Genomic DNA, 12,820 nt, shown 5'->3' on the forward strand with positions numbered 1-12,820 from the left:
CATGTACTTATATTACCTACCTAGCCCTTATAGGACTAAGACAGAAATCTAGACGTTTATGTGAAATCTCTTGATTTTAAAATGTTACCCCATATCTTTTTAAAAAAACTCATCAAGAGCTAAAAGAACACCTTCGGGAGGCCATCTTATCATGCCTGGTATAGGTGGTTCAGTATTTTGGTGTCGTGGAAACTTACAACTTAAAGATAGTGGTGATAGGGAATGACTCTGAAGAGGCAGATAAAGAAAAGCCCTATGGGTCATGATAGGTGTGTTGAATTCTGGTAAGAGCATTGCAAAGGTGTGAGATCAAATGTATTATTCCCTACAGATGGTTTCCAGTTCCAGGATGGTGCCCTGGGCAGGTTGGACAAGAAATAGATCTTTCTTCCTCTTTTGTACCATTTTCCCTTCTCTCCCATTTCTCACCCACAGTCCCTAGATTACTGAGGACAAGGTGGGACCTGAAAGGGTCACCTCAGCCACTCCTCCCCATCTTGAAAACTATTATAGCACAGAAGGGATATAGGCAAGCTTCTTTGGAGACATCTGCCTCCCTCTACAAGTCCCCCCAGTAGACACACTCTCGAAAGGTATGGCCTTAAAAGGGCACAAGGAGAGCCCTAGTTATGTCTCACTCCACCCCCCACCAGCAGGAGTGCCAAAGGATACCCATCATTTCTCCTCCAAGTAACTGCTATTGTTCAGTGCCACCAATACACAGAAGCGTGAAATGTGAATACAGATTACAGCGACTTTCAAATGTTTCCACGACTGTCCACAATTGGGGCCAAAGAAATCCTTTTATATCACTGCCATATAAAATATATATATAACTGAAGATGTAAGTTTTACAAAATATACATACCCAAATACTATGTGCAATGCACCAATATTCTCTACTCCATTCTCTTTTTTTCGATTCGGTCTGTGACCCATTACATCAATTTCAAAACTCTCTAATGGGTTGCTGACGAAGTCCAGAAAACGCCTGATTACAGGCTGGAGTCCATAAAACCACTAAGTCCCAGAGTCTCTTATATTTTAGATGTATGAATAATATCTATGCCTATCATCACTAGTAAATAAGTTGCTCTAGAAGAAGCATGGATATATATTTTCTATTTGTTATTTAGTTATTTATTAGTTTTTACAGTTAGATTCCATTTGGATAGTTATCACTTTCTAAGTGATATTGATTTTCCACTTACAGAAATGATTGTTTTCTTTTAAAACAAATGTATTTAACTTTAAAAAGTGATTTAAAGAAAAATATATTACATAAATACTAGTATAGGAAATAAGTTATGTCAAAAATCTCAAATATTTACTCATATTCTAAAGTGTGAGAAACTCTATCTTGCACCATTCTATAGTGAAACAACAAGAAATCTACTTTCCTAAACATCAAATCTGCTTTTGCAGTTTTATTATTTACTCCCAGGCAGTTTAAGTAACATGACGTGACATATTACATTTGACTTCTCCCCTGCATCCCCTTAAACCAAGCTAGTGCTTTTTCCAAGCACTTGTTGGGAAGTTTTGAGTTCAGCATCCATTTGCTAAGTAATTTGTGCAGGTCTTGAGATGCTAGAGCTGCCTTCCCTTCTCCAGATCATCATATGGTCCTTTCTCTGTCAAGCTTTTGAGTCAATTATTTCCTGTTTCTCTGAGTCCATTCCTTATCCTGCTTCCCAAGTGACCTCTATTTTCCCATCCACACATTCTCCTAGCCACTATGCAGCAAATCTATCTTTGCCTCTCCACCTGCCCTAACCCACCCTCTAACAAGAGCCTTGGAGTTTATTCCAGAGTGTAGCAAATTCAGAGCAAAAGAATGTCATTACTGTAAAATCAGAAGTTACTTTTAGAGTTCCCTGCATTTGAATAAACTTCTTCATTCTCTGTTAACTTACTAACCTTTTGTTCTTTTAGTCACTGCCCGCTATGGTACTGTGTGAGCTAATCTGCGCAAGCTGTTTTCTTTGTGACTGCTTGGGATCTCTGGCATGAGTTATACTGCCACTCCTCGCAGGACTCCCACTTTGGGTTTTGACTCTCCCAACAAATTTAATCTGTTGTTCATGCAACATTGTTTCTGCCGCTGTCCCCATTCTTTCCCATCAAGGCCAGAATCAGAGGTCTTTCATTGTCTTTAACAACTCTGAGTGTCAAACTGAGCTGAACTGTATGTACCCCATACAAGTTTCATACACAGAAGCCACTCTGTTCCTGTGGGCTTTGCTTCCTCATCCCCATGACCAAAAATCTTTGCTCAAACTAGCCTTTTAAGGTCATCTGGCCTTAATTTCTCCAAATTATTTTTCTAATCCTCGCTGAAGTTTTGTCTTAAATCTCTAATTCAGTCTTGTCTACTTTATTCATCCTCTCCCCCAGCCCCACGCAAGTTTTTCTCTACCTATCTTGAGGACAAACACCTGAACTCTTTAACATCTTTCACTTAGTGTACAGCTTCCTGGCCATGTATTTCCAGCCCACTACAAATTAATGTGTAAAAAGCCCTTATATTAACTGAATATATACACAAAGCAGGAGAAGGCATATAAACACAAAATAAACTGTCCAATGCTATTTAGGGGAATAAAAAGGGCCTTAGAAATTCCTAGGAGTTCTGATTAGTATGTTGAGCATATTTCACCCTGCAACCCAAATTTGTTTCATTTTCAAACACAGTTTAAACAAAGAAGAGCCTTGATGCTTATTGAAGATTTAGATAACTACCTCCCTGTTAAGAAGATTTTTTTTTTAATTGTGTTTTCATTATGACTCCATCTCCATTTATTGATCAAGGGATTTCTTGCCTCACTTAACTCCATAATCTGTTGCTCAGATTAAGAAAATGTGAAAACTATTGTTTGATAGCATGAGTACAGACTTTAGAGTGATATCTTGAAAGCTGGATGATTCAAATACTATAATCCAAGAAAAGCAACGAATTGATCATGCAGAACGTGTTTTTATGCACTACTCTTTTTTATGGACTGAGCATGCAATGAAATGAATCAGATTAAATGTTTTGTAGATGTGCTAGTATAGAAGCAGGAACTTATTAGTGTAGAAACATCTAACAAAAAGCACAAGAGATAGGAAATAATACATGTAAAAAGCCCTTAATAAAAATCATATGTCATTATTCATGCAATATATTTTAAGCATATCTTATCTTCTTTTTAAAGTAAGGAACAATACTAGATATAGCAATTTCTCAGTTATTAGCAGCAGAAAAATGTCCCTTATTGTAGTGTTTCCTTTCTTGCATCACTACTATCTAGCATACAGATAGCTATGTATATATGTTTTGGATGCATGTGAGCCCTGTACATTCACCATTTACCTTCCACCCTTCACCTTGATCACCACTTTATTCCTCATTAATTCTTCCTCCTGAGGGCTAACCAGGAAGAAAAGGTGAACTTCAGGTCAGTCAGGCATGCTTAACTATCGAAGCAGTTAAATCTCAGTGCAATAAACTTTAAAGACCTGTCTAAATTCTTTTGTGTCATTTAAGATTTTGCTCTGTCCAACCGATTGACCAGGCCTGCTAATTAAGCCTGGACATCCTTGTGATTGATATTTTAGTTAATAGTTATTATAACAATATCTGACCTGTCTCTGGAAGATTTTGATAGTAAGTTAAAGTATAAGAGTTGGTTTAAAGAACAAAGGAACTCTAATTTGCTCAGTACTTATTACATGAGATACTCTGAACTGTGCAGTTTACAATGCTTATCTTTTATTAATTACCCAGAAAAGTAGAATACCCGTTTTATAGATGCAGAAACTGAGGCTCAGATACTCTTATCAGTCTCTCCGTTTGTAAGGAAAACACTGGCTAACAGCCTCTAAAGCAGCAGTCCTCAACCTTTTTGGCACCAAGGAACCAGTGCTCCTGCGAGAATCTAATGCCTGATGATCTGAAGTGGAGCTGAGGTGATGATGCTAGTGGGGGCCAGCGGCTGCAAATACAGATGAAGCTTCGCTCCGCCACCACTCGCCTCCTGCTCTGCAGCCAGTTTCCTAACAGGCCACAGACCAGTACCCGACCACTGCTCAGGGGTTATGGATCTCTGCTCTAAAGTACAGGCCACTTACAAAGGACTGGAAACTGCTGGCAGCTTTCACTAATCTATGCTGTCTACACTTAACATGGGTAATTGAAACCTGACTATGTTCCTTTCAAAAAATCTCCAAAGAATCTGGCTGCAGAGACTTCATGGACAACTCCTTTCAGCAGCTGAGAAACAAAACGCTTCTGTGGAATAAAAAGTCTATTCCATCGGAGTTTCTTTCCTTCCTAAAAAGAAAAAAAAAGAAAAAGAAACAGAAAAACAATCAACCACAGCACTCAAGAACCCTCAGAATGGACAAGTTTTCAGATCGGTCTCTGCGGACTACAGAGGAAATTAGGACACTTTGGCCTAAAATGCTAGAGAGACAATGTAATGAATAGCTGAGAATTTCTGAGGCACGATTGTGTGGCACAAGAAACCCAACTGCAAGCCATCCTCACTGAAGGCGGCTGCTGGGCTTGCGTTTGCTTCTGCAAACCTCGCTCCTCGCTCTCGACTAGGCTGGTGCCCCCAGCTGCCGCAGCGCCCACAGCGGCCCGCGCCTTCCCGCCCCACGCGCGAGCCACGGATGACGCGGCCGGGGTTCGGCAGCGCGCGCCACCTCCGCCCCCCGCCCCCCGCGCACGTGATGGCGGGGCAGTTTTCCTTCTCCCCTCCCCCTTCCCGAAACCCCTCCTTCTTCAGAGAGGCTACGGCTTTCTATTGCGCCACTACCGAAATGACCGCCGTGCCATCCAATCAGAATGCGACTCTTCAAGTAAGACCCGCCCCTTGATGGTCCTCAGGTTCCTTCCCGCTCACACAGGAGTCACTTCCGAAGAGAGAACCGCCATGAAGAGAGAAGGGGGTGCCGCCCACCTCTGCTCCGACAGCTTCCCAGAGTCCCAGCAGCAAAACGGCAACCACGCACCCAACTTCTCCAGCCACAGCTCATGCCGCCGTCGCCAGCGGCGCCGACATGACAAGGCGCTGCATGCTCGCTAGGCCAGGTTTCCCCTCATCCCCAGCCCCGGGGTCGTCGCCCCCGCGCTGCCATCTGAGACCCGGTAGTACCGCCCCTGCTGCAGCGGGAAAGAGAACAGAGAGTCCTGGGGACAGGTACCGTGCAGAGGGCTTGAGAAGGGGCCGGGTCGCGGGGGCAAGGGTATGAGGGAGGACTGCGGACGGCCGCTCTTCTAGTTCCCGCCATCCTCCGCGAGCTCAGGCCTCCGCGTTCCAGGGCCTGGCAAACCCCCGCCCCGCCTCCGTGCGGGGGCTTCTGGGAGTTCGAGTTTCCTCTTCTATAGTTGGGACGCTGTCCTCGGTCTAGTGACCACAGCCTAGATGGCTACGGAGATCCCGCCTTAGGTAGAACGTGATTTTTGTCTTTTACGATAGCTGGTACCCGGGGCCCTAACTAGTTAATGCATATTTAGGTGGTTTCTATACTTGGCCAGCTCTACCGATCCTAGTGGTTTAATAGTATAAGCTTTTTTATATTGTGGGTGAAATTATGTAAGATGGGATGAGGAAAACCCTTCCACGAATTACTTTATAGTTAAGTGTACACGATAATTCATACTTAAAAGAACATGCAGATTTGGAGTGTGATATGTTTTCTCCAGTAATTTTACTTCTCTCCAAGAGGCCAGTTATGTAAAGATTTTGTGAGAGCTATGTAATGAGATGGGGAGATTCCTCAAATGACATCCTCTGACAATAAAACGTGTTTAAATTCTCTACACACTTGGTACTGTCTTTTTTATTTTAAGTGTAAAAATTTGTAACGTAAGTTTAACAATAAATTTGTCTTCCAATATTGTGGTACAGGTCCACAATCCCTTATTTCTGAAAGTCAGAAAGATATGAAAACTCAAAGTTTTCAGTAAGTTTGGCACTACATCTTATTTGGCAGCCAAACCTGACTAGAACTAATGGAAAGTTGTATATGGTCTTTATTCCATTAAGTGTAAGTATTCATAAGTTTGCTGGAGAAATATTAACGTGTCAGAGTGCAGTGTAAGACCCCACTGGAGGGCTTTCATACTGCATCCAAGTTACCCTCTTTCTAAAATCCAGTACATTCAGAATTCTAAAATACATTTGGCTCCAAAAGTTTCAAATAAGGGTTTGTGAGCTGTTATAATTTTTTAACTAGTTATAAATAATAAACATTTTTATGCATATGAACTTAGGGAACCGTTCCTTTTTGAACGTTACATTCATAGTTATTTTACAAATTTCCTGCATGTTTTACCCAAACCATTTTTCTCTCTGGTGCATTAATCAATTAGAAGCCAGGAATCTAATATTTTTAGGGAAGAGATACAGTGTTACTTTTAGAAATTAATGTAAAAACATTTAGTATTATCTTGTTTTGAATTAACCTCTTTTTAATCCTGTCTCATCTCTCTTTCCTCAACCAATATCTGAGGGCATCATCCTTCTCCACTTTACAGAACCTCCAGCATTTCTTTCTTTACTCTCATAGAGTTAGTTTACCTGATATTTATTTTTTGAAATCAAATGCATAAATTCTTCCTTCCATCACTCATGTTCATAACCACTTAGCTTTTCTACCAATATCTCAAACATTATAGACTCTTGGTAAACCATTAAAAATGAGCCTTCCTCTTTTAATGTAACCAGTAAAGTGTACAAGATATAAAATAAGCTTAACCTACAAGGGACTTGGATTATTCAAGTTTTCTCTGAGCATTCCAAACTCATAGTGGATAAATGTTTAGATAAAGTGAGACTACCACTTATTCTCTTTCAGTAAAATGAATACTTTTTAGCAAAACTTGCCAGAAAGTTAATTTTTTGCTCTGCACATAATGACATCCGTCTATGCAGCTGACAACTAAATACATGAACAAATCAATACAAATTCTGGTGATATGGTTCTGTTTCACTTCATGTCCACTGTACATTGCAGAAATCCTTAAAAAGAATTGTTTTTGTTATTTACTTCCTGTTCTGTTTGTTTTGTATTTTTCCCAGACAGTGCATTATTTTTCTAATTTAAGAATTTTTAGATTAAAAATTAAAATTTTTAAACTATTAGTGTATAAAGAGGGTAGTATATAAAGATGGTACTGTATAAAAGTATAAAGTTAATGCTTGATCCTTTCTGTCTTTTGCCTGCCACACTTCCATCTACCTCCCAAGACTGGCCAAATCACTTATATTGACATTCTACCATCTATTCTTGTTAATGAGCCTTAAGATTTTACTCAGTTTTTACAATCTCCATTATTCATTCAGCAAACATCTATTAAGCATTATTTTGTACCAGTCAGTGGATATATAAAGGAAGAAGATCAGATGCCTTCAAGATCTTTTATTCTGCTGTGTAACAGCAAGCTTTTCAGTCCCAGGAAGCACTCTACCAATTCTCTGGATCCACGCTTCAATCTTACACTTTAGTACTGTAGGCTGTATAAACCTCAGTTGTATTTTATAAATTTACTCCTACAGGAAGTAGTGGATTGTATTTTCAATTTTTTATCAGCAAAGCATAATTGCCATTGTCAGAATTTGATTAAACTATTCAGTGAAATCCAGCCTATATACTATAAATCTACTAGTGTTCTCCATTTAACCTGAATTATTGAGGTTTTAATATTTGCTTATGTGATACCATATTAGTTATGCTTTTATTTTCAGGAAGCAGTCAATTATAGATTTCTTCAAACCAGCTTCAAAACAAGGTATGTATTCCATTAATGCATTTTGGGAGGGAGGGAGATGGATTTAATTTTTAGATCTAAACTCATTAAACATAATGTTTAAAATTGAAATATGAAAATGCAATGTCTTTTTACAAATATAAGTTCTAATCATCGTCAAGAAACTTTTGCTCTTACACTTTATTACATTTAAAATTCCTGTGGTAATTTTCATAATGTATACTATTTTGATTCTCTAATGCAGTAACTTATTTTATAAATAGAGCCATAGGGAGCTTATGAAAGTACAACTATTAACCATGTCTTAATCACCTCTGGCAATAAAATATGTATCATATCTAAATAAATCGAAAATTTTTATGGTGGATTAGTATTTTAAATATTAATTTAAATGTACAACATAATTTGTATATTTTTAATAATATGCAATTTATATATGTTTTAATAGGCTATTTAGACAGACATATGTTGGATTCTCCACAAAAATCAAACATCAAATATGGAGGAAGTGGTTTGTCCATCACTGGGACAGAGCAGTTCGAAAGGAAACTATCCTCACCAAAAAAATCTAAACCCAAAAGAGTGTCGTCAGAAAAGAGCCCTATTTTAGAGGCTTTCATGAAAGGTGTTAAAGAGCACCCTAAAGATCGTGGTGTACATGAATCATGTCAGCCTTGTGTGTCACTAACCACAAAATGTCCAAAGACAGTTACAAAAGTCTGTCTTCCTCCTTCATTTCACTTGTCAAAAGAGATGAAGACACTAAAGAAAAAACATAGATCTCCAGAGAGAAGAAAGTCGCAGTTCATTCATGAAAATAGGGAGAAGAATGATAGAGATCAAAGCAAGACCAATGCAGATTCCAGAAAGCAGGCCACAGTGACAGAAGCTGACATCTTCAAGAATACCTCCAGAAGTCTTAGCAGCAGGAGCAGCTTATCCAGGCACCACCCAGGAGAAAGCCCACTGGGAGCTAAGTTCCAGTTGTCACTAGCTTCTTACTGTAGAGAAAGGGAACTAAAAAAGTTGAGAAAGGAACAAATGGAGCAGAGAATCAACTCAGAAAATTCTTTCTCAGAAGCAAGCAACCTTTCCTTGAAATCCTCAAGTATAGGAAGAAGTTGTCAACCGAGGCAGGAACAAAGTAAACAAAATGATGTCGCACCTGGAAAGAGTAATCTTTCAAACCTGGTAAGCACAATAATTACTGATTAGCTTGGCTACTGCTTTATATTTAGATGCTAAATATAAAAGTATTTAATAATTGTTAAGTTCATATTGGTATCTTTTGGTAAAGAAATGCTGATACACAGTTTGCGTAGAAGCTAGTTTTATTAGATTTTCTCCAGTTGTCTATCAGACTCAGTAAAGCAGTGTTTCTTTTCCTTAATTTTTTCAGACCAGGAACAAAGACCTTTCTTAATCAGTAAAGCATTCTTTTTTTAAGTCAAATATAGTCATTGTTAAAGTAGGCTATGCCGAAGGGAGATACTTGAAGAATGGAAAATCAAAAATAGCAGGAAATGGTTTAGAACAGAGGTTCTCAAAATGTGGTCCCTGGACTAGCAATATCAGCATCACCTGGGAACTTGTTAGAAAAATAAATCTTGGGCTCCACCCCAGACCTACTGAGCTAGAAACTAGAGGTAGAGTCCAGCCATCTGTGATTAACAAGCCTTCCAGGTGTCTAATGCACTTTAAAGTTTGAGAATCACTAGTTTAGATTACATATAAATCTTGAGTATGGGTCTTAGAAAATTATCCAAATACATCTTAACATCATCAAATTTCTCTTGAAAATGGACCAAACTTAGATTAGCATAAAAGCTGTTCCTCTCTCCTAGATAGTCATGTTAAGTATATCTGTTTCAAAGAACCTCTCTACATACAGAACAAATACAGGAAGATCAGATAACAAAAAATTACTATGCTGAGAAGATGCTATGAGATTTTAAAACTAGATAAACCAAAATAAACCAAACTATGGCATTCTAGGAGTGAATGGAGATTGTTGCATTGTATGTTGCTGGAAAATATATTTGGAAACTCTAAGGTCTGCAGGGATTTGGTGCCTTAAGTGAAATTTGCTAATAATCAATAGAGGTTAGTAACATTTGGTCTATTATAAGGTTTCAGTATTTGGCGTTGCATCAATACTTAAAAGTATTGAAGAGTGAGTTGTAGCCGTTTGATTGGCAAGTATTAGGCTTAGTATTTATCAAAATAATAGTACACTATAATATTACTCTTGAATTATCTCTAAATTTGCATTAGGAAAACTGGCATTTTTATATTTTTATGATACAAATGCCCTTTGTTTCTATGATGAAACTTAAGAATTTAAGATATTTTATTACAGAAGTTTGAATTTACCTCCAAATATAGGTGCTTGCTTCATTCAGTCTAAAAATCTGTGTTTAAATGTTACGAAGAAAAATTCACATTCTTTGCTTCCTTCGACTCCTAATTAATTTTTCTTATTTTGCTAATAGGAAAATGGACATCTCTCAAGAAAAAGATCATCTTCTGACTCATGGGAACCTGCTTCAGGTAGAATCAAATTAAATTTATGAATTTTTAAATTTGCATCTTAATGGCACTGTTTTTTAAAGCAAATTTGTTTAAATATGCAGATTCCTTCTAAAAGTGAATGAGTATCTCAGATTAGTTTAGAGTTTGGTAAAATTATATTCGAAAAGGAATAGTCTTTGAATTTAGTATGTATAACCTGTAGTTTGTCTTGACTTTCCTCTGCCTTCTTCAAGACTACCTAATAATGTGTTTTTCACATGATAATCATTGTTCTACTTTTGAGTCCTTGGCTATAATTAAGAAGCATAATCTTGTATCCTTAGAATTATAGACTGAGATCTTTCTATTAAAAGATGCTTTCTGTATGGTTGAAACTGTTATCATGATCCAAAACAATGTTTCCTATCTTTCAAATACAAAGATTCCTTTTTTAATATCAAATTTCAAGGACACTTACATGATATTAGTTTGTACTTTTAGTACCTACTGGTTGAGAAAATAAGTTACTGTTAATTCAGTAATTCTTAAAGTATCTTTATCTTTTTTTAGCTAGAAAATAGAACAATATAAAATTCAAACACAACTGAAATTTATAACACAGAAAATGAAAGGCCCCCAGAAATAACAACTATTTATAGTTTGGTGTATCAGAGTTTTTTTTCCCTGCTATAACTGCAAACTTTGAAAAATGAACTTTACAAATTTATACACTCAGTAAGATACATTGGACGTAATGATAATAGCATCATTTATTGAGTACTTACTGTGCCCCATTCTGTGTCTTTTTAATTCATTTGAGCCTCACATCCATATAAGGTGGTTACTTTTATTAGAGACCAAAAAAACAGAGGCACAGAGAAACAGTTCTGACATCATTCTTCAGGTTTCATGTAAAACTCTTATTTTTTTATATTTTCTAGAGGTGCACTGCATTTTGACCAAGTGATCTCAAGTGTTAAAATCAGTCTTTAGCCAAGGCTAAAATCTTACTTTACCATCATAGAAGGAGCTTCCAGGATACAGGAATAAATTTGAAGTTTTATGTGTTCTTAAAATTTTATTTAACTTTTATAATATTGTTTATTTTGGTGATCCAATTTTAGTGAATTTTGATATTATAGTACAAGAACAGTAATTTTTCAGCCATGCGATTGCTCCCACCCTCAGTGTATTGCACATTTGTAATAATAAATGATCACTTTGCACTGAGATGAATGGAAGAACAAAATACTTTTAGAGTTATACTCTGGCAGTATAAAGGGCTGCTGGTGGTAGTGTTGCCACCAAACTATTCAACTTTTTTTTCTTCTGATAATGAAATGAGTAAGGTAAAAATTATCTTTAGTTCATGGATTTGCAGATTTCATCAATGGTGACTGAAGTACTTAGATTTATGTAATCTCACATACTGAAGTTTTTGAACACTGCTTGAAAAAGATGTTTTCTACATATTTTCAGAGGCAAACTTAAGATGGTTGTCTTCACTTATTTTTATTTCAAATATTTTGCATATTTATCATAATTGTATTTTACTCTTAATAAATATATATTCATACTTGACTGTCAATAGAATATAAAGCACATAAGGGGCTTTCTCTTTCACTAGATAGCGTGAAGAATGCTTATCTTTATCCGATAGTGAATAGATATTAATAATTAAATGTTATGTCTTGTTCATCTTAATGCTATTACAATTATAAGTTGTGATGGTGCTATACATAGTCACATTCATTAATCTCACACAAGTTCAAGGATTTCAAAAATGTTGGTGGCATAGGCATTTGTCCCCATTTGGCTGAATTTTGAGGTCCAATTTAACCCATCTCTAGTTTATTCCGTAATTTGTTAACAGGCAGTCCCCTATTAATGAGGATTTGGATTTTTCCTTTTTTTAATTTTACAAAATCAATCTCTGTCTTATCTGAGTATTTTATATACAATATATATTTGAAATGTTGTAAAACATTGAGGCTGCAGATTGTACAAGGGGTGCAAAAAGAATCATGAAACTTTTGCAGTTAATCCACTGCCCAGGAGACCTTGCAAAAAGGGAGCCTGCCTGCAGTACCAATTCACTCTCCTCTAATTCTAAATGTTAAAAAGCTCTTAATAAGATGATTTTTCCTAAATTCTGCCCACAGATAGTTTTTGTCTCTTGGGTAAGTCTTCAATTCCTGAACAAAGCAGGAATTTTTCCTTATTACTAGCTGTATATAAATAATCTGACTTCTCTAGGAAAATAGAATAAAACTCAAACTGACAAGCTCAATAGCTCTCTTTTTTATAACTCTCAAACTTAAGATAATCAGTGTAAGTCTGCCCCAAGTCTTCTCTTTTTCCTAGTTCTTTGATTTCTCATTTAGCACTGTAAGGGACCCCTGTCCGTTTTTATAAGACATTTAACCCCCAGAAAACTGAGTGGGCATGAATGATTTCTTCAGTTAATAAAAGATATCTGTAGAAGAATGGAGATGGGGCGTTTGTTTATTTGTTGATTTTTCATTTTATAAATTGAATTTTCCAGTT

The 12,820-nt window shown here is 36.9% G+C and overlaps 1 protein-coding gene and 1 long non-coding RNA gene across 3 annotated transcripts in view; one reads left to right on the forward strand and one right to left on the reverse strand.

Annotated features, from left to right (window-relative positions):
• Positions 1 to 3,730: 3,730 nt before the first annotated feature.
• On the reverse strand, positions 3,731 to 6,882 carry LOC111731044. Its single transcript, XR_002776926.1, has 2 exons — positions 5,194 to 6,882; positions 3,731 to 4,315 (listed from the first exon to the last, which is right to left on the reverse strand). It is a non-coding gene; the product is annotated as an uncharacterized LOC111731044 (long non-coding RNA).
• Positions 4,875 to 12,820, forward strand: part of SLF2 (SMC5-SMC6 complex localization factor 2) — a 36,399-nt gene continuing 28,453 nt past the window's right edge. For both annotated transcript variants that reach the window (XM_011378852.2, XM_011378853.2), the window contains exons 1-4: positions 4,875 to 5,189; positions 7,740 to 7,783; positions 8,211 to 8,953; positions 10,255 to 10,312. In XM_011378852.2, coding sequence (XP_011377154.1) covers positions 5,050 to 5,189; positions 7,740 to 7,783; positions 8,211 to 8,953; positions 10,255 to 10,312 — 985 coding nt within the window. In that variant the 5' untranslated portion in view covers positions 4,875 to 5,049. The remainder of the gene's footprint in view (positions 5,190 to 7,739; positions 7,784 to 8,210; positions 8,954 to 10,254; positions 10,313 to 12,820) is intronic.

The sequence above is a fragment of the Pteropus vampyrus genome, unplaced genomic scaffold, assembly GCF_000151845.1.
Source record: "Pteropus vampyrus isolate Shadow unplaced genomic scaffold, Pvam_2.0 Scaffold348, whole genome shotgun sequence".
Classification (NCBI taxonomy): Eukaryota; Metazoa; Chordata; class Mammalia; order Chiroptera; family Pteropodidae; genus Pteropus; species Pteropus vampyrus.